Here is a 22,612-nt window from a genome sequence, read left to right as displayed (position 1 = left end):
TCTCCTCCTCTTGTGCTTTTGTGGGTTGCCACCATCGCTTCTACACATATCTGCAGTCCGTCCTTTGAGCTTATATAAATATATTGCTCTCTACGTCCCTCTCATTTTCCTCAGCTCTCCTCGTTCTTTCCATCTTGGTCTTCGTTCCCACTTTGGCCGGCTCCCCCGGTCTCCTTTCCAGCTTGCCGTTTTGTGCAGCTACTCACCCTTCACTAGCTTCCATGGCCGACACCCTTTGCCTTTCCAGCAGCCTTCCCTGTGACTTCCATATCGTTTCTGACCTCCCCCAGCAGCTCCGCTCCCTCAATGGCACCAGCTCGGCCGCCCTCCATGGAAATCTTAGATCCGCCCGACAGCTCATGACTACTCCTTATCGTCAGCAGAGAGAGCTTAAAGCCTCTCCCAGAACCTCTGTCAATCTTCGAGATGTACAGAGCAAGAGGAGCTCCCCTGTGGTAGCACAGGCGCAAGCCACCGATGCCAGTACTACGGTGGCTGAGCCGGCCGCCTCGGCAGCCGGATTCAGCGAGGCTGCTAAATTGACCCCAGGATACTCATCGTGGAGGAGTGTTCCAACCGAGCGATGGGAGGGCGAATTATCTGTCCAAGGATCCATTCCGAGCTGGCTTGTAATAAGCTATCCTTTGCATCTTCTGGATTTAGTTTAATCTCTTCCGTTCAAATACCTCGGCAGTAATATCATGTCTGAAACTCACGAACATTTTGTTTCGTCTTACAGGATGGTGCGTACTTGAGGAACGGTCCTGGACAATTCCATGTTGGCGATCATGAATTCAAGCATCTCTTTGATGGGCAAGTTTGCAAGCCCTTTCAACTAGCTGTTTTCGCTTCGTATCACGGACAGTCTATTGTGAGCGTTCGTGTAGATGGTTCCATGTAGTAAGAAATTGCATTGTTGCGCTTCAGGTACGCGACCCTCGTGCGCCTGCACTTCAAAGATGGGCGCCTTAGAGCTACTCATGCACAACTCAAGTCGAAAGCATATGAGAATGCCAAAAAGCTCGGCAAGCCATTCTTCCGAGAATTTGCCGAAGCACCTAAACGTGAGAACTTATTATCATACTTTGGCGAATTGGCATCGATGGCATTCGGCACGACATTGACAGACAACGCCAACACTGGAGTGGTCAGGTGGGTTTGCATTCTTTCAGTTTTCTGACGAGATACTCAAGAATTAGACGTCGGAGGAGCTTTGGGTTCGCTGCACGATCCCTTATAATTTAGAGCTCGCTTTACTGACGCGTTATAATTTCATGCACCTCCTAACAGGTTATGATTTATTCTCCATCTGTAGGTTGGGAGATGGCAGAGTTGTCTGTTTTACTGAGACAGTAAAAGGCTCCATCCAGATCGATCCGGATACATTAGAGACCGTAGGACATTTTGAATACGATGATAAAACCGGGGTAAGATTTCACGTCCAGTACTTTCAGTTGAGATTCTCTTTGGCTCAGTCGCAAGTTTTGGGATGCACTTTGGTTCATTCATCTTTTCCGGGTTGGTCCTTAGCCTCTTGAATGCCCCATATAGGACAAAGCGGAAGCCCCTAGATCTATCCCCAGGCCAAGTTTTGCGGCGTTTCTGCGGTCAAATTCGATTTTACGTCCGTACCAATTATTTTGACAAAAGCAAGTCACTCCCTGATTTGAATGAATCAAAGCGAAAACCTTCTCTCTGAGTATAAGGTTCCAGTGGTAATCCGTGCATGGACCTTGTATCTTGCAGGGCCTGATTCACACTCCGCATCCTTTTGTAAATGATAAGGAGTTCATTACTTTGCTCCCGGACCTGATAAATCCAGGTTACACAGTCGTCAGAATGGAAGCTGGAACAAACACTCGAACTGTGATTGGAAGAGTGAGTTTTCTTCAAGTGGCACAAAACGTATGTTTCCATCGCGTTTTCAAGGGTTATCGAGAAGTAAAATTATCGTGCTCCGCATGTGTACAGGTCAAATGCAGAGGCTTTGCCCCAGGATGGGTACACTCTTTCGTAGTCACGGAGAACTACATCGTAGTTCCAGAAATATCTTTGAAGTACTCTGTGATGAACCTCCTCAAGAGCGAGCCTTGTCCTTGGTTCAAATTCGATTGGGCACCTGACTATGAATCCTTCATGCATGTACTTGACAGGAAGACAGGAAAACAGGTCCAATCAAATCTCAGAACACGCAGTTCAAATTACTCGCGAATTAGTTAGCTAAGAAACTTTTCAGGTGTTAGCTAAAACTTTTCAGGTGTTCCAACGCCTTTGGGCTCGGGGGTACATCTTTGTTCTCGATCAGGATGTTATCCAATTGCCGTCATCCGTAGATTCCATTCTTTGTCGAATAAAATAAAAAATGTACAGCTGCAACGAGATGACGGACAAAACAATATAGGCTGCGAATTGTTTACGGGGAATTCAAGAGGGGTTGCGAGAAAAAGGAAATCAGGGCTGCAAACACCATCTGCTTTACTTGGCTTGACTCCATTTGAGCAAAATGCAGGTTGCAAGCGTTCAAGTGCCACCGTTTGTGACCTTCCATTTTATCAACGGGTACGAGGAGACGGATGAAGTTACTGGAAAGGTGCGAGTGATTGCGGATTGCTGTGAGCATATGGCGAAGCCCACAATCTTGGATCGCATGCGTTTAGAACCCCTGCGAGACGAACCTAAAGACATCATTCCGGATGCCAGGTTTTCTCTCTTTTTCTCTTCCTGTCTCTCAAATTGACAAGTCTGCTAGCAGCATCTTCTCGATGAAGTAGCGTCCAATCCTACAACGATCTCCGGTGTGAACGCTAGTAATCTCTGTAATCTAACGTACGATGGCAGAGTCGGACGCTTGATCATTCCGTTGGATGGAAGCCCGGAGGGAGAGTTAGTGACAGCAGTACCCCAGGATTATCATGGACGGGGTTTGGATATGGCTACCATAAATCCCGATTACATGACTCACAAATATCAGTATGTATATGCATGCGGTGCGCACAGGCCGGCACACTTTCCGAACATGCTCACTAAGGTATAGTAGTGATTGACCAACGCACACAAGAATGACATAATTGAAAGTTATTCCCAACCGATTGATACTCCCATGCACACAAGAATGCCATATTTGGAAACTTTCTCACGAGCCATTGACGATAGATGGATAGGCTCTAACAATATCCTCCGAAAATTTAATAGCCAATCTACGATTCAACATGACTTGCGTCATTGTCAAGGGAGTAATCTACGATGCATTTGTGGATCTGTCGTAGATTGATCTTGTGAACAAAACAACAGTGAATTGGTATGAGGATGGCGGCATCCCGAGTGAACCGTTCTTTGTCCCACGGCCTGGTGGTGTAGCTGAAGATGATGGTAATGTTTTACAACTAAGCCATAAAATACTCTAACATTCTCTCTTCTACAATTGAACTGAAACACACACTAAAGCCCACACTCCTCTCTCTCTCTCTCTCTCTCAATATCTTATGTCCATTTTTGCTTTGCAGGTGTCGTGCTATCCATCGTGAGTGACAATAAGGGAGGCTCCTTTATTGTGCTACTTGATGGGCCAAGCTTTGTAGAGATTGCTCGTGCTCCTATGCCACATGGTATACCTTATGGGCTACATGGATGTTGGGTTCCTAATGAAAAGTAGGAGGATATCCATTACTTTCAACGAAAAACTGGCTAAGATTTGATATGACCTTAATCCCTTAGTTTGCATGAACACATGGGAGATTCTAAAGCAAAACAATTGTAAATTGTCCCCATCCAGGTCTAGCCACATGAAGCAATAATTGAAGGAAGATGATTTTGATATTGAGATATATATGGCAGTACAAATAATTGCCTACATAACCCAAAGTATGTAAATATTTAAAATTTGCTTTATGCATTTGTTCAGCGTTTCATGAGAGTGTAATTCAATCTCCAAGATATACGAAAAGGGATGTATATAGAAGTTATCTTATTCTTTTGGGATCCACATTTTGTATTTCGTGGCTTGTAATTTAGCTTATTACTAACATAAACTCCTTTATTGGTAGCTTCCATAAATATGTGCATTTTTTTGTATAAATTGCATTGCAAATAATTAATTGTATTTCAAGGTCTTTTAGCAAAATGAAGATATACATGTGGGTAAAGAGCAATCAATATTAGCTATATAATGAAAAGAAAATTAGCTACAAATGTAACGAGTAAGATTGTGGAATCATCAACACTTTCAAAAAACTTGATGGATCACTTTTAAAAAAACTTAATTCACTGTTGTATAGACCTTAACTTGAGGAGTTTTATAGACTTAAGACTTCGGTCCAAAGTAGCTTTTTCCACCCATAACCATAGCCCCAAAGTTGCCATAGTGATTGGCCTCACCTTGAGTGTCCGATTTCTAGAAAATGCCAAAGATCTCTTTAATCAAAAAGTTGTGGCCGCCCATGCCTTGCTTGAAGAATCATTTGAAGGTGGTGTTCCTGATGGGTATGTTACTTTGCATGGCCTTAATCTCACCCACAATAGGCCTCTTCAAAGTATAGTGCCCATTGGATATTATTTGCATGGTGGGGGATGCAATTTTCCTTGTTTCTCATCACGCATCACAAGGTAAAATGCATGTCCAACCATGCAAATGATTTTCGATGGGCAAGGTACTTTATACAGGCCTTAAAGTGGGTAAGATTAAGGTGTGTGCAAAGTATCATACCCATCACAAACTTTAGGCTATAGGGATTAGCATTTAGAGTATAGAGTTTACTATTTACAGTTCAGGATATATTAGGGTATAGGGTTTAAGATATAGGGATTAGGGTTTAGGCTATAGGGATTTGGGTTTAGGGTTTAGGATGTAGGATTAGGTTTAAGGTATGGATAAGATTTAGGGTTTAGGGTTCAAGATCAGGGTATAGGAATTAGCATTTAGGGTATAGGGTATTGGCTATAGGGATTAGGGTTTAGGGAATCTAGTTTAGGGTATAGGGTTTAAGGTTTAGAAAATGTTTAAGATATAGGGAGCAGGGTTTAGGATTTATGGTATAGGATTTAGGGTATAGGGTATAGGGATTAGGGTCAAGGATATAAGGTATAGGGATTAGAGTTTAGGTTATGGGGTATAGGCTATAGGGATTAGGGTTCAAGGTATAGGGTATTGGGTTTAGGGCTTATGATTTATGTATACATCTCACTGAGAGCTATCAACAGAAAACTTTCTCTAATAGACAAGTTTACTATCATACAAACTACTGTTTATCACTATACTCCAAGAAAGCATGACTGAGTACATGTAGACAGTAAGAAGAGGGTAAAAGAACATCTAATTAGGCGAGGTTTCAATAGAAGCTACATTAGAAAAGATTCATGAGTTAGAGAAGTTCTTCTTTAACTTCAACGAGAGCTGACAGAGAGGCATTAGAAATTGGCGAAGCGGTAATAGACACTGATGGGGTGGCAATATGATTACACATTCTTTCCATGAATTCCTTTGCAATAAGTGCTTCTCAACGAACCTTATATGAGACGCTGGAAGGGTTTGCACGTGACATTGGCCTCTTGAAGGGACAGGCAAGAGGAGAAGTGGCCAGGTGGGGAACCATAGGTGTAGCAGGGGCGACAGTTGGACCCACAGAAGAAAGAGATGTTGATGAAGACGAAGGGGGAGGAGGAGACGGTGAAACAGAAGGGGCTGGGGCTGGGGCACAGCTGTTTCGATCAAATTCTTCTTTTTTTGCTTCCACTAGTTCTGCCAATGCCTTGGCTTGGTACAACAGAGTGAATTCTTCATAATTTGCAAGTCTCTCCTCCAAAGATAGGTAGCCTTTGGCTTGAGTGTGGAGAAGACTGAGTTTTTTGACATTAGCTCTTTGTTCTTCCTATACACTTTAGTATCCATTAGCACGTTATTAAACAACTTATTGCATCTTTGAAACCAAATTGACCAAAGCGCTGCAGCTCTGATGACGTTCCAGTTTTGCAAGGCCCTATTAGGAGAGTCCCTTGAGAGGTGCACTATTTAGAAACCCTATGTATCACGTGTGTTCAAGGGGTATTTAAAAAACCCCTCAACTAAAATTTTCCCCCTGATAAAAACACCCCTCTTTACTTATGAACTAAGTGATTTTTTTCTAAAGTTAAATAAAAAAACCCCTCCTGTTATTGTAAACCTATTAAAAATTTCGAAAAAGCTAAATTAAATTACCCCTCCTTTTGAATGGACATGGTACACTAAAAGTTTATGAGGTGAACCCCTTAAGGAGAGTCCCTAAGAAGGATAACTCAGTAACTAAGGGGGAAGGGAGCAATGCGCTTGTGAAGAAGGTCCCATAATTCCTTGGAAAATACACAATTGAGAAACAGATGAGGAATGTCCTCCCACTCTCTGTTACATTGTTTACACCATCCATTCCCATGACCAATCATTTGGGCTCAAACGGCTATCCAAATACCCCGGTGTAGGACAAGCCATAGAAGACACGACTGTTTCTTAGGAATGCCTCTATCCCAGACTTTGGCGAATCTTAGAGACCACTTGTTCACAGCGTCTCTTCCGAACCAAGTTTTGTTGAGTCTAGCTATCAAATCCTCTTGTCCATTGTAGAAAATCAGAACCGGTATTAAGTTCTGTTAACCCACCCATCTAAATTCTCTCATGGCAAGAAGTAGTCTTCCACCTAACCAGGTAAGGTTTTCTCTGGTCTAGAGTGCCTAACGTTCCCTTACTAGAAGAAGATCAAATGTGGCTAGTCTAAACAAAACCAGTAGAAAATTGTCAGTGTGCTACTTACTTTCAGGGGAAACTAGTTTGTCAGGGTCAAAAGATTACCATCAATGAAAGCGTGATCAAAAATACTCTAGTAATTTTTGGTGTAGCTCCATAACTTGTATCATATGGAGGTCCTCTTCCTTTTACAAAGCAAAATAGTACAATGGTAAATCCATACTGCAAAAGCAGTAGAGACTTTAATTTGAGAACCTGTAAGAGAAATGTTCTGGCTCACCTATCACCATCAAACATAACCAACATATCTTTAGTATGTGTAGGGAAGATAGGCTTCATAGTTAGAACATAGTTGTTATCCATGTCCCTCAGACAATTCCCCAAAAACTTTTTCTATGGTGACTTTTTCAGAAACAATTTGTAAGATAAATATTTCTTCCTTTCTTTCCTTTTTAAAACAAAATATATGTAGTTTCTAGGAAAGAGTAATAAAATATTCATAGCCCTTGCCCAAAATATAGGTGGAGACGAGTATAAAGATATCGTAGGGCTAAAATTTTCCATAAACCATAACATACAAATTAGTGTTTAGATGTCATAAAAGTAAAATTCACACAATATCTGGCTAAAATTATCATCTTCTAGAGGCAATTTGCAAGCACACTTTTTTGAGAAGCAGTGGAAGAGACAGGATATTCTAGATGTATACCTTGATGCTTAGATTAGTAAAGATGGTGGAGTCAAGATTTTGAGCTTGCCAACAAACCTCCAAGATGTGTTGAAGAAGACCATTCACTTCTCTCCTCATACAAGACAAACTTGCAAGTTCTGGCAAGTTGAAGCAGTAGTAGAGCAACTAAAAGGACGTGATGTATCTGAAGAAGTGTGTGGGATAGAATAGGTGCATCATGACACAAAGAGAGAGAGCTCAAGTGAGACAAATTCCATATATTAGAATGAAGGAAGATCCTCCATTATATAGAGTGAGAGGAAGGTGTAGGCACCTCCCCTACATCAGTGGCAAACAGCCCCTACATCAGTTGATTGGCTAAATCAAAGGAACTTCGGGCCTTTGTGCTTACATCATCACTTAGGTCATAGACTAGACACCTCATAATAGTAGGTGTGCTTCTACTACACACACACACACATGTGACTCCCTTAGATGCACACATGAACCTTAGAGCAAGCCCTTGATCACACTCATCCCAACATACTCCCCCTCAAGGGTTTGCCTCTTGCTATGTCAAGGATACATCTAGTCATCTAGTCACATAGTTTCTCATGTCATCTCATGGTGGTCACACATGCCATCTCATGGTGGTCAAGGATAAATCTATGGCTAGGATCTCATGCTAGCGAAGGTTCCCAAGGGTCAAGGTTTACAAAACTCAGATAGACCAAACACACATATCACATGGTCTACATCATATGGTGACCAGAGGTGATTTACAAAAGACAAAACACATGACATTCTTTTTGGAGTACTACTCCAGGTAGAGAACCTCAAAATTTGACCAAGTGATGATAAACAAAAATTTCAAAGACAAAGTACTCAAAAGGCAAAGTCCTTGTCTTCTACCACAAAGTTTGATGCTTCATTTGTTGATGGAGTTATTTCTTCAACCAGATTTGTCATACTCTTATTTTTATCATTGCAAAACGTCTCTAACTGATTGTGCTTGCCACAATAAGAGCAAGGGTTGATTTTATAACAATCCTTCTCAAGATGATTGTTTTTCCCACAGTGCTTGCATGCCTTGTACTTGCTCTTTGAAAACTTCATTGCAAGTGCTTCTTTGTGTACTTTACCCATTCTTGAAGTGTTCTTTCTTTCCTCCTCTTGTAAAGCACGATGATGCCCTCCAGTGTGGATTGGGGAAGATTCTTCAAAGTAGTCACAACATAGTCAAAATCTTGAGGCATACTCTTCAAGAGCATAGCCATAGCATCATCTTCAGTGCCTGGAGAGTTAATTGAGGCTAATTGTGTCAAAAGACTCCTCAAAGTATTAACATGAGTTGCAACATTGTCTCCTCCATTTTAAGTTCAAAGAACTTAATTTTCAAATTTAATTTAGAAGTATGAGAGCTAGCACCAAATAATATGTCTAACTTATACCATGCCTCAAAAGGGGATTCCAAATCTGAAATGTGATGTACATAATCATCTCCCAAACCTAATGCAATTATTGCATAAGCTTTCTCTCTCCTTTTTTCATTTGCAGGTGTAGAAGAAGAGTCAGTTGCCTTCCCTTTACCTTTGGTTGTGGTTGATTCACCTTCTTGAGAGGATTGAGTTCTTGCCTTGAATAAGTCCCACAAATTTTCTTTCATAAGCATAAAATTTATCTTTATTTTCCAAGTGTAAAAACCTTGGCCATTGAACTTGTCAATTTTAGAGGTAGCCATGAGAGGTTTTTACATTTATCAGGCACTGTCTACTCTCTTACAAAATGACTAATCTTGTTGAACAAAGAAATCTTCTTCACCATACAAATGTAGATTGCTAGAGATAAAATAGAAAAGCCTAGTTGTTTAGCATATGCATACCTAGTTGGCTTCTCCCAAGGTTTCTTGGCCAGGGTCTTCTTTACCTTGAACTTTGTCCTTCTTGTAGTCTTTTTCAAGTGCTTAGCATTGGAAGAACATTGAGAGCTTGGCATCTTGACAAGAGATTATTCCCAAGTGAACTTCAATCTGAAATTGCGTTCTCTGATCTGTACCTTAGCATCACTTCATTCCTCAAACATCATCTTAGCATTTACTCTAGCATCAAGTTTTCAAAAACTGTCAAAAATGCTTTGCATAGTACTAGCTCAACTTGGAGGCAAAATTCACACAACTGGAGAAGAGTTTGAAAGGGATTTTTGTGCAAAAGTGAAGCTTGAATACCAAAGTAAGTTTAGCACAATGCTTGGGCGAAATCATGCACCATTCTGTTTGGGAGAATTGCACCTTCTTTGATTGTTCTTTGCTTGAATTCTCTTTGCTCCAGCATGCATTGGGCCTTATATTTCACCAACAGCAAGCTCTAGGCATTGTCTAAATTGTGCTTGAAGGCCAGGTCCCCATTTGCTTTGTAGATGCAAAATTAGGTGATTAGTCGGTGCACTCTATTTGGATTAGCATGGGCTACAGAGTTCAAATATGGAGGAATTCTCTATGCCAGAGGTGTGCCCCAGGGGGTAGAGTCTTAAGTTAAGAGGGTTTGGCAAAAGGTGCAAAGAATGAAGAGAACAGAGCTTTGCCATTTCTGAAGAGGAAGGGAGAAAAAAGCTTCAAAATGGAGGTGATGGAGAAGATGATGAGGTGGCACTACCAAAGTGAATTTTCTAAAGCCTACTAGCTCTGATACCAAATGAAGTGTTGTGTGGGATAGAATAGGTGCATCATGACACTAAGAGAGAGAGCTCAAGTGAGGCAAAATCCATTTATTATAACGAAGGAAGATCCTCCATTATATAGAGTGAGAGGAAGGTGTAGGCACCTCCCCTACATCAGTGGCAATCAATCCCTACATCAGTGGGGTTGGCGAAATCAAAGGAACTTCCCATGTGCTTACATCATCACTTAGGTCACAAACTAGACACCTCATAGCACTAGCTAGTGTGCTTACATCATCACTTAGGTCACAAACTAGACACCTCATAGCCTTTGTGCTTACATCATCACTTAGGTCACAAACTAGACACCTCATAGCACTAGCTGGTGTGCTTCTACTACACACACACACACACACACATGTGACTCCCCTAGATGCACACATGCACCTTAGAGCAAGCCCTTGATCACACTTATCCAAACAATATCTTTCTCAAGGGGGATCTCCAAGAGCATGTTAACTAACCTAAAGAATTGTGTGGATGGCAAATCCCAATTGTCATCTCAATCCACTGGACTTGCAAACTGGACTTGCAATGCACCTAATGGCATCTACCCTCAAAGGGATTTTTGAGCAATATGATAAGCAGATGTCTTAGAAGGTGACTTTTCTACAAGAAAGCCATTGATGCAGTAAAGGCATTGCAACTTGAGAAAAGTCTTAGGGAAGGTGCAGAAGCCAAGGTAGAGGAGGCATAAGCGAGGGCCTTATAGGCACAAGAGCAAGCTCAGGCCGCCACAAATTGGTCGACATGGAAAGGCATAGAAGAGAAGAAGTAGAGAAGCACATGAAGGAGCTCCGAGATAGGCTCGAAGAAGTGAGAAATGACGGGGACACAGCGGACAAGGAGCTAGAAAAGATGTAAGAGGATCTTGAAGATCAGAGAGCCAAAGAGGAGGGTCTTTACAAATGGCTCTGCAACATGCAGAATGCATTGAACATTGAAAAGGCCCAGATGATGGACGAGCTAAAAAGGGAGAATGCAGAAACCAGAAAGGTGATGCAAGAACTACAAGAGAGATTCAAGGCCAGGAAGGATGGGGCAAAGCGCATCCGAGGTGGAGAAGACAACGAGGCAGCTCCCCAAGCCAGGATGGATGCAGAGAGTAGCCACAGTGGAGCAAGTTCCAGCCACCACTGTGGAGCAAGTTCCAGTCACCACGGTGGAGTAATTTGCAGCAACCAGAGTGTGGGTTGTTTTTTTGAAACACTATTGGAAGCTACAAGACCCTTCAAGAAGATCTGGATAGATGTTTGCACAAGCTTGCTGTGGCTTTCGACAGTTATGAAAAGAAGTCCGTCATCCTGAGAGATTTCCAAACTAGAGTGGAAGTCTTCGAAATTACCCATGAAGATGTTTTTTAGCAATTTACGCAGCTTCAACAGATGTTGAGGGATTCAGATGAAGCTATTGCACAGAGTGAGCAAAAGGTGGAGGAGATGAAGGAGAACATCTGCAGCCTTAGGACAAGGGAGAAAGGAATCAAGAAGCAAGTTCCTTATGTACAAAGCAAGATTGTGGTATTGACACGTGCAATAGTTAAATCACATGCCTATTCTGCTGTGTAGTAGGGCCTAAAATGCATTATTACATCTGACATACGGTGCAAAATTTGCTATTTTTGACATCATTGACACGGAGCGGGCCAAAACCCCCAAAAAGACTTTTGAAATGCCAAAAATGGGCCCCTAGAGGCTGAAAAAGGCCAAAAAGGCCCACAAAGCCACTTGTACAAATGAAAGCGATTTGACCCGCTGGACCCGCTATGATTGTACATTCCTTTCTCCCATCCTTTACTTCGTTAAATTAGTCATTTTAGATGGGACATTGAGGAGCGAGTCATACTTTACAATTGGTACTAGGAGAATTCGATTCAAGGATATCAATGAGAAAATATGTGGCAAGCTTTTTTGCAAAACGTATGAATTGTCAAAAGGTTAAGAGAAATAAGGGTAAGGCTTTGGGATTACTTATGACATTGTCTAATGAATCATTGGGATGAATATAACAAGATCTCAATGGACATTATAACAACAATGCCTACCGGTCCAACCAGTCAAATTGCTTTCATTTGAACAGGTCACTTTTTGGAACTTTTTGGCTTTTTTCAAGCCTTCGAGGGCTCGTTTTTAGCATTTCAAAAGTCTTTTTGGGGGTTTTGGCCCGATCCAAACGTACCACTAATGTAAAAAATACCAAATTATGCACTGTACATTGGTGGCATTAAATCCTGAACCCTAATCACCTCTAATCACTCATTACCATGCACTCTAGTACTCTACTAAGCATGCAAGCCAATGAATGGTAATTTACTGCACTCATAGTAATCATGCATATAAGCTTGGTGGTGGTAACTAGTAGGTGAGTAATTGTGGGCTACTACAATGTCTAGTAATTAACTGCAATCACGATGGAATCTTAGCCACCACAAATGTGGCTGATGAGAGCCACCACCACCGGCCTTAATTAGCACAAAAGTGAATCATGAAGCCTAATCACCTCTAGTCACTAATTGCCATGCACTCTACTAAGCATGCAAGCCCAATGACTAGTAATTGATTGCACTTGTAGTAATCATGCATGCAAGCTTGATGGTGGTAATTGGTAGGTGAGTAATTATAGGCCACTATGTAATTAACTACCAGCCCATTGGAATCGTAACCGCCACCACAAATGTGGCATGTAATCTTAGATGCAACCACCGATGAAAGATGGCAGTAATTACCATAGATGTAAATCATGAAGCTAATCACCTCTAATCACTCATTACCATGCAAGGTAGTACTACCTACCGCCTTGAATTAATGAAAATTCGGTCCAACCACCATGGTGGCTCTCACCTTGACAGTTCCTTGTGGTCAAGCTACACACTTAAGCCTTCGCTATTCCATTCCCTTCATTGTTTTGTCTTCTATCCCTCTCGGCCGTTTCATTCTTCCTTGCACTTGGACTGCAAACTTAAGCCTCCACTATTCTATTTCCTTCATTATTTCATCTTCTATCCCTATCAACTGTTTCTTTCTCCCTTGCATTCTTCCTACAACTTCTATCCCCTCTTGTAATGGATTCCTTTGGACATACTGAGCTCCAAAGCGTGTCCACACAGTTTGAAAGCTGCCCACATGATCTTTCCTTCCCCCCCTGCATAGTCCAGGAGCTTCTCACATAATCTTTCCTCCCCCTCTGCAGCATAGTGCGAAAACCTCTCTTCCCCTGATTTAGAAATGGTGACATTCCTTACTCGCTCCTCAAAAGGCAGAAGCTTGACATTATTTTTGGTGCTAGCTCTCACATCTCAAAATTGTCACTTAAGATTGCTTTCTTTGAATTGAAGATGGTTAGTGGCACTCCTTTGGTTGCCCATGTCAATCATATGCGAAGTCTCATGGCTCAACTTGCTTCTATCAACTCTCCAATCACTACAAATGATGAAATGGCAGTGTTGCTCAAAAGTATGCCTGAAGATTATGATCATGTTGTTATCACTTTGAAAAATCTTCCTAATCCTAATCTTGAAGGTCTTATTTTTGCTCTTCGAGAAGAAGAAAGGCACATGGAACTCTAGAGAGGCAATGACATAGCATACCATAGAGGCAATGACACAGCCTATGCGATAAAAATTCAAAAGGGCAAGTTTTCACCTTGCAAAAATTATCGGAAGACTAATCACATCTCAAAAGATTGCTTCAAGATCAATCCATGCAAACATTATGACAAAAACAATCACCATGAAAAGTATTGTAGAGCCAAAAAGGAAGAAGCTGCAAAGTCAGAAACTACCAATCTACTTTCATTTGATGAGTCTCCACATGATGAAGACTATGCTTTTTAGGCACTTTGTCTTTTTTGTTTATCATCACTTGGTCAAATTTTGAGGTTCTCTGCCTGGAGTAGTACTCCAAAAAGAATATGTAAATCACCTCTGGTCACCATATGATGTAGGCCATGCGATATGTGTTTTGACTATCCCATTTCTATAAAACTCACACCCTTGGGAACCCTTGCTAGCATGAGATCCTAGCCATAGATTAATCCTTGACCACCATGAGATGGCATGAGAAACTATGAGACTAGATGTATCCTTGACACTGCAAGAGGCAATCCCATGAGGGGGGTTTGTTGGGGTAAGTATGATCAAGGGCTTGCTCTATGGTGCATGTGTGCATCTAGGGGAGTCACATGTGTGTTGTAAAGGCACATCAAGTGCTATGATGTGTCTAGTGTGTGACCTAAGTGATGATGTAAGACAAAGAGAATCCCACTGATGTAGGGATTGATTCCCACTTATGTAGGGACTAATAGCCACTATGTGGGGAAGGTATTACCTTCTCCCCTTTTCTATAAGAGAGAGTCTTCTCTCTCACAATCATAATTGAGATTTCATTGTGTTCTCACACCTCTTGCAAGATGCATCTATTCTATCCTATGGGATCCTACAGTGAGTCATAGGTTGTGGTCATGAGTGTTGTTACTCAGTGTGAAAAAACCATGAAGCTTCCCCTGTACTACTGCTGGGGTGAGGTTATCAATTTGTGGGGGGGTATGAAGGACAAATTGATGTAATGGGATATACCAAGGGGTACAAGGTTTGTGTGTTGGTTAGTGTGACCAAGTTTGGTGGTAGAAGGTTCTATTAGGTGTGATTGAGAGATTCATGGGCTTGATCGAGAGATTAGTGGAGTGATTTGTGGATCTGGAGGTTCTCTCCTTTGGGGCACATGCATTGTATTAGTTGCCCATATAAGGACCTCTCCACTCTTGAATAAACTACTCTATTTGCCTCATTTGTTGATTCCTTCTTGCTATTCCATCATGCAATGCACCTGATGACATCCACCCTCAAAGGGATTTCTGAGCAATCTACCCTCAAAGGGATTTTTGAGCAATACGATAAGAAAATGTTTCAGAAGGTGACTTTTCTACAAGAGAAAGCCACCAATGCAGCAAAGGCAATGCAACTTGAAAAAATTCTCAAGGAGGGTATAGACTCCAAGGTAGAGGAGGTAGAAGAAAGGGCCTTGCAAACATGAGAGCACGTTGAGGCCACTGCAAAAATGGTGGACATGGGAAAGTCATAGAAGACAAGAAGCAAAGAAGCACATTAAGGAGATCTAAGATAGGCTTGAAGAAGTTAGAATTGATGGGGACATCGTGGACAAGGAGCTAGAAATGATGAGAAAGGATCTTTAAGATCAGAGAGCCAAAAAGGAGGCTCTTTACAAATGGCTCTGCAACATACATAACACATTGAATATTGAAAACCACCAGATGATGGAGGAAATGAAAAGAGAGAATGGAAAAACCAGAGCGATGATGCAGGAGCTATGAGAGAGCTTCAAGGCTAGGAAAGATGGGGTAGAGAGCAGCCACATTGGAGAAGAAAATGAGCAGCTCTCCAAGCCAGGAAGGATGTAGAGAGCAGCCACCATGGAGCAAGTTGCAGCAGCCACAGTGGGGGGTTCATTGTTTGCTTGGGTGTAGCCATTTTTGGTGAGGTTCAAGGAATTTTCTATATATAGGTATTTTGCATGACCCATAACTTATGCATTTCTCAATGGAATTCGGCAAACTTTGTCTTCAAGTTGTAGTGCACATTCCAAACTTGAACAAGAGACCAAAAAGTTATGGAATAATTATTTGGAACAAGACCATTACAACATTACAAGTGCTATGTTGCAGAGAAGCATGCATCCTAAACACTATAGGATATAGAAATTCATTCAAAAACATTAGAAATTTATTCTGTACATACGTGCAACCAAGTAATCATTCAAAATTACACTACATGAGCTTCTCCTCAACCCAAGGACACACTTAAGAGAACATTAAGCATAGATTAATGGGCCTCCAATGTTGTGCTAAAGTGATGCACACCCATTTGAGGACATGCTCCATATCTTTTTTTGGATTTGTTGAAAACCAAAATGGATAGAAAATATGGAATCCAAATTAGTGGGACTACTACATGGTGGTCGTAAAAAATTGATAGTTATTGGTATTGGTATATAGATTCACCCTAAAATGGAAGAAGTTGAAAATGTGCAATTTGTGCATGTGCAAAGATCTTTTAATAAATCCAACACTATTTATAATTTTTAATTGTTTCTTTTTCCATACACTTGCCTGCTATATAGCTCATAAGCATGCCAAAGGTCATTGCATTTCATAATACAAAGCATCAAACCCAATAGCATGCATGTCCTTTGTCCTATTTGTGTTTTGAAGCATTTGAGGCCACATTGCACGTGTTTGGGACATCCAATTCTACTGATGTGTATCACCGGAGGGGGGAGAACTGGTGGCTGAAAATTTCTCTACTCCGTGAATTTAAAAATTTCACACCTCCCGCCCATCAAATATTGAAAGATGAAGTACTTGCAACCTGTCCCCACCCTACAAAAGCCTTGCACCCCACACGCACTTCGACGTGATCTTGCACAGACTTTGGTTTGGCATTTTCTTCTTTCAATGGGTAAGTTGTCTTCTATTCTTTGCTTGCCTCACTAGCTAGCTTCCCTGGGTCTATTCTAGATTGATCATGGCCATGGTGTCAATGGAAACATGTAGCTCACTATTGTAAAGAAATAGGGAGAGAGATAGGAGACTCAAGTTCACCTTTCTTCACAACACACAAGCGAGAGAGGACACAAGGTTGGAGGGTGAAGCCTTTCTTCACTTTTGCACACAACAACTATACAATAGAAGAGGGAAATACCCTATATGTCAAAACCTAGAATACGTGGTTCATATGTGAACCCAAACCAAAACATACGTGGTAGGCTAACTACACCACAAGTACAACTAACATAGGCGGTGACATAAATGATAGTCATCCAGGAGATATGTCGGGGATAGAGCTTGATATCTCAACACTCCCCCTCAAGCTCAAATCCATCTCACGTACACCAAGCAAGCTCCTAAATCTGCGAAGCTTCTCAGTACCCAATGCCTTCGTAAAAATATCAGCCACCTGCTCCTCAGTGCTGACATAGACAAGATCAATCTCACCAGCTAGAACCTTCTCTCTCACAAAGTGATAATGCACCTCAATGTGCTTCGTTCTAGCATGATAAACTGGGTTATTAGCAAGCATGATGCTGCTAATGTTGTCACAATGAATGACAACTGCTGCATGAACTGACTGTCCCATATCTGCAAGTAGCTTCCGTAACCAAGCTACCTCACATGCAGCCATTGCTGCACCCCTGTACTCTGCCTCTGTGCTCGACAAGGCAACTGTTGGCTGCTTCTTGCTGCTCCAACTGATGGCACCACTCCCAAGGGAAAACATAAAACCACTAGTAGATCTCCTGTCTGAGACACTACCAGCCCAGTCAGCATCTGTGTATCCATGTACCTGTAATGCACACCCAGCTTCATAAAACAGTCCATAATGCAATGTGGACTTCACATACCGCAGTATGCGCCTAGCCGCATCCAAATGTGGCTTCCTCGGTGCCTGCATAAACTGACTCACCAGCCCCACAGCATAGCTCAAATCTGGTCTGGTTATAGTCATGTAAATCAAGCTACCTACTATGCGCCTGTACATAGTAATATCTTCAAGAAGCTCACCTGTCTCTGCATTGAGCTTCACATTCTGCTCCAATGGAACAGAAATAGGCTTACAGCCTGTCATCCCATATTTGGACAGCATGTCCAAACCGTATTGCCTTTGCAACAGCCATATCCCACTTGGGGATCTAATAACCTCAATGCCCAAGAAGTAACGCAGCTCTCCCAAATCCTTCATCTCAAATTTCTGCTTCAATAGCAGCTTCACTTCATTAATGTCTGCATCACTATCACCTGTAATAATCAAGTCATCAACATAGATGACTATAAGCACAATCCCTCTGTTTGTCCTTTTCACATAAAGTGAAAAATCTGAATTGGAAATCTGAAATCCAATAGTGACAAGATATTGTCCTATCTTGTCTGACCATGCCCTCGGCGCCTGTTTTAAGCCATACAAGGCTTTGCGCAACCTGCATACAAAATCAGGGTGTGACTTATCCTCATAACCTTTTGGCTGCATCATATAAACCTCTTCCTGCAAATCACCATGCAAGAAGGCATTTTTCACATCCATCTGATGCAAAGACCATCCCTTTGCAGCAGCCATAGCAATTACTACTCTCGCGGTTGCCATCCTTGCAACTGGGCTGAAAGTTTCCTCATAGTCAATTCCATATGTCTGTGCAAAACCTTTGGCAACCAATCTTGCCTTGTACCTGCTAACAGACCCATCAGCATTGTGCTTTACTTTGTAAACCCACTTGCAGCCAATAGCCTTCTTATCATGAGGCAAAGGCATCAAATCCCAAGTGTGGTTTGCATCCAAGGCAGCCATCTCTTCATCCATAGCTGCTTCCCAATTTTTATGCCCTGCTGCATCCTCAAAACATGTGGGCTCTGGCTCCTCTAGAACCTTGACCATATAAGCATAGTGATGTGCTATATACCCATCATATCTCAGCCTGTCAACTGGATACTTAATACGAGTGGACCTCCGTACAACTGGATCAGTTGCAGGAGTCTTTAAATCATGCCTGCTTTTCCTTGCACCAGGTGTAACAACAGAAGGAATCCCAAGTTCCTCATCAAGGCTCATTTCAGAGCCGCTTGACTCTCCATCAACATGAGAGCTACCAGCAGACACATCAAACACTGGAGTATGGTCCACTTTTTCTTTTCCCTTATGTGATACCTGCACAACACTATCAGGATTGCCATGTGACAATTCACTAGATCTCAATCTCCCTGTCCATGCATTAGATCCACTAGTAGAGGACTCTCTGGGTCCACTCAAGGCTTGAGATTGCTGTTCTGCATTTATTGCAGCATTCCCATTTCCTGCATCTGCATCTCCTACCATAACATTTGGTGCATACCAGCTGCTCATTTCATCAAAAACAACATCTCTGCTCACTTGCATTTTGCGAGTGGAAGGGTTATAACAACGATACCCTTTCTGGTGCTGAGCATATCCAATAAAGATGCATTTTTCTGCCTTTGGATCCAGCTTGGTTCTCTTCTCATCAGGAACATGAACATACGCTATGCAACCAAATACCTTCAAGTGAGAAATATCTGGTTTTTGGCCTGTATACATTTCTTCAGGCGTCATGCCATGGACAGCTGCAGTGGGAGTTCTGTTCATAATATAAATAGCAGTTGCTACTGCTTCAGCCCAAAAATAATCAGGCATGTTTTTCTCATTTAGGATCGCCCGTCCTACTTCTGCAATATGCCTGTTCTTCCTTTCTGCAACCCCATTCTGCTGAGGGGTAGACCTGCATGAGTACTTCCTTTGAATTCCTTGTTCTTTCAGATATTCACAAAATTCTTCTGAAAAGTACTCTCCCCCTCCATCAGATCTTAGCACTTTAATATGCACACCTTTCTCTTTTTCAACCATGGCCTTAAAAGCCTTGAAATGGCTGAACACTTCACTTTTGTGCTTCATAAAATAAATCCACACCTTCCTAGTGTAGTCATCAATAAACGTCACATAATAATGGCATCCACCAATAGAAGCAGCTTTGGTTGTCCAAACATCTAAATGGATCACTTCCAAAGGTCTTCTGCTCACCTTAGCATTTTTGGGAAATGCATGTCTGGCCTGCTTACCCATTTGGCATGCTTCACATACCTTTTGCATTACCTCAACTCTGAATTTAGGCAAACCTGCAACAATGTTTTTCGTTTGCATAGATTTCAGCCTTTGTATATTCACGTGCCCAATGCGCTTGTGCCATATCTCAATATCTGCAATGACACCTCTCCCATGCGCAAACATAGCAGCTTTCACCTCAGGCATATCAACATCCAAGGTGAACATTCTGCCATTTTTGTTGCCTTTCGCAACCAAGCGGCACTTATTTTTCAAGTCCTCAACGAAGCATCCATCAGGGTTAAATCTAACCTGCAGACCTTGCTCAACCATCTGGCCAACTGAAACCAGGTTCTTAGTGATTTTTGGAACATGAAGTACATCTGCCAAGTACTTTGTTTTGCCATCCTGCATAGCCAATGGCACTTTACCAACCTGCGTAATTGGGTGTGCAGTATCATCACCTGTTTCAACATAACCTGGCTTATCCAAATTTCTAACATCATGAAACCACTCACCATGACTGGTCATGTGGTTAGAGGCACCTGAATCAACATACCAAACATCATTGCAAGCTGCAGCATCTCCTGACATGGAGTTAACCATATGCTGCATCACAAAAAGGTGCTCATTTCTGTCGTCACCATGCCCACTTGATGATGCATAGTTGCTTTGCTGCAACTTCCCACTTTTGATGTCATTCTATTTTTTATAGCATGTATTCTCCTTGTGTCCAGGCTTTCCACAATAATAGCATTCTGTGCTGCTATTTACTTGCTGGTTCCTTTGCCATGAACCACGGCCTCTTTGGCTCCCCCTGCCTCTAGAACTACCACGTCCTCCTCCATAGGACTGGTTTTCCTGTTGTTGCTGTTGGTTCTGATTTCCTGCACGGCCACCAGAACGGCCTCTTCCTCTACCCCTGCCTCTACCTGTATTCGAGTAGAAAGCAGTCTCTTGAGAAGTTGAGGTGGCTGAACCACCATTCCTTTGCTCTTCACTCAGCAAGAGAGCAATAAGTTCCTGAAAATCAGGAAATGTTTCACGGACTCCAATGGATGTCCGAAACTGTGCATAATCTTTCCCAAGACCATTCAAGGTCACGGACACTAAGTCCTCATCATCAACAGGTGCTCCAATGGAGGCAAGAGAATCTGCAAGGCCTTTCACCTTCAAGGAATACTCATTTATATTCAGATTTTTCCTTTGCACATTGTGCAACTCTTGCTTTAGCTGCATCTTTCGTGCTTTGGTATTTGTGCTATACAGCTTCACCAATGTATCCCATGCCTCCTTAGGCGTCTCTAGATCCTGTATATGCACAATCATAGAATCTGAAATGCTAACGGACAGCCAATACAGGCATTTTCTGGCTTTTTCATGCCATTCTTTAAAGGCCTTCAATTCAGCAGGAGTGGGAGCAGCACCCAAAACTGGTTCTGCAGTTTCACCACTGATGTAATCCCAAACTCCCTTTCCCATAAAGAAGTTTGTCATCTTGAACTTCCATGCTTGGAAGTTGTTCTTGTCAAGCTTCTCACTGACAATGGTAGACAGATTCTCAGACATTTTACAAATCACGAATTGCAACAGCAACCTGTAAACACAGCAAATGCCTCAGAAGGGCAAATAGCAAAACTTCTGCGAAAAGCCTCACAGGGGCAGATCTGCAACACTGACGAAAGTGGTATTTCACCACACAGTCACTTCCTCGTGAAAATTTTGCATCAACAGGCAACAGGCATGAATCTGCAACTCCCAATATCTCTGCACATAGGCATACGATGCAATTTCTGTGGCACCTTTCCACCGACTAGCCGCGCGGTGGTCGCACAGCAAAAACAGGGCCTTTCTCTGAGTGCCTGCGAAGAACTTCCGCCTTCAAAACGGGCCCCGAAACGGCCTCAAATTAGAAAAATAAAGTCACCGTGGGGGCTTCGCCCTCGCCCGCAGCATATACTGCGCTCTCGCCGCACCGCGAAGGGCCTCTCAATCTGAAGCAGTGCACTCCTGCACTTCTGGCTGTGCTACCTGCAGAGATTTGCTCCCAAACTCGAAATAGGGAAGCTACACTGGTCCTCTTACTAGGACACCACAAACTTGGCTAGCTTTCTTGAGCTCCTTACCACGAACAAGGCTCTGATACCATGTAAAGAAATAGGGAGAGAGATAGGAGACTCAAGTTCACCTTTCTTCACAACACACAAGCGAGAGAGGACACAAGGTTGGAGGGTGAAGCCTTTCTTCACTTTTGCACACAACAACTATACAATAGAAGAGGGAAATACCCTATATGTCAAAACCTAGAATACGTGGTTCATATGTGAACCCAAACCAAAACATACGTGGTAGGCTAACTACACCACAAGTACAACTAACATAGGCGGTGACATAAATGATAGTCATCCAGGAGATATGTCGGGGATAGAGCTTGATATCTCAACAACTATGGCATGCAAGAGAAGGAGATAGAGGCTGCAAGAAAGGAAAGCTAGAAAGCTTGGTCAAGACATAAGGAACAGATTGCAGGTGGAGGAAAGCAATGGCATGGTATCGAAACAGCAACATAAAACACTTTTAAAACATTTGCGAAGGGAGAAAAAATGAGAAGAAAGAAGACTCCTTGCAGAGCAAGAGTAGGAAGTGGTTGCAGATGCATTCATTTGATCATTTCCATCAGAGAAAAGAACATGAGCTGTGGTGTCATGATTGGTGGGAGCATTTAGTGATAGCAACACTAGGCCATTCAAGTGAATACTAGTCTCGAGTCTTCACAAGCTTTAGCCTGCACCCTAAAGTTTGTAGAGTAACAACCCTACCAACACCTTGGGAGATGCACATGCCTAAGAGGCAATGCTCTCTAACCTGAGAAATGGCATATAGAAAGTGAAAGGGGTGCATA

At 42.2% G+C, this 22,612-nt stretch overlaps 1 protein-coding gene across 1 annotated transcript; it reads left to right on the top strand.

The window, feature by feature from the left end:
• The first annotated feature begins 221 nt into the window (after window positions 1-221).
• Window positions 222-3,652, top strand: LOC147891622 (carotenoid cleavage dioxygenase 8 homolog B, chloroplastic-like). Its single transcript, XM_087388007.1, has 10 exons — window positions 222-629; window positions 740-813; window positions 928-1,152; window positions 1,316-1,427; window positions 1,747-1,878; window positions 1,972-2,169; window positions 2,510-2,700; window positions 2,839-3,028; window positions 3,267-3,369; window positions 3,504-3,652. Exons 1-10 carry the CDS (start codon window positions 222-224, stop codon window positions 3,650-3,652), a joined length of 1,782 nt encoding a protein of 593 aa, XP_087244133.1.
• Window positions 3,653-22,612: the final 18,960 nt, after the last annotated feature.

Source organism: Dipteris shenzhenensis, chromosome 17 (genome assembly GCF_047967505.1).
Source record: "Dipteris shenzhenensis isolate YYH24624 ecotype China chromosome 17, Dip_SZ_1.0, whole genome shotgun sequence".
In the NCBI taxonomy this organism is placed as follows: domain Eukaryota; kingdom Viridiplantae; phylum Streptophyta; class Polypodiopsida; order Gleicheniales; family Dipteridaceae; genus Dipteris; species Dipteris shenzhenensis.
Note: the sequence above shows the minus strand (reverse complement) of the source record. Positions and strands in the feature narration are given on the sequence as shown.

Coding starts and splice junctions, on each gene's coding strand:
- LOC147891622 (XM_087388007.1), top strand. CDS start 222: ATGGCCGACACCCTTTGCCTTTCCAGCAGCCTTCCCTGTGACTTCCAT. Junction 2,170..2,509: donor ACAGGAAGACAGGAAAACAG/GTCCAATCAAAT, acceptor AGCAAAATGCAG/GTTGCAAGCGTTCAAGTGCC. Junction 3,029..3,266: donor TTCCGAACATGCTCACTAAG/GTATAGTAGTGA, acceptor GATCTGTCGTAG/ATTGATCTTGTGAACAAAAC.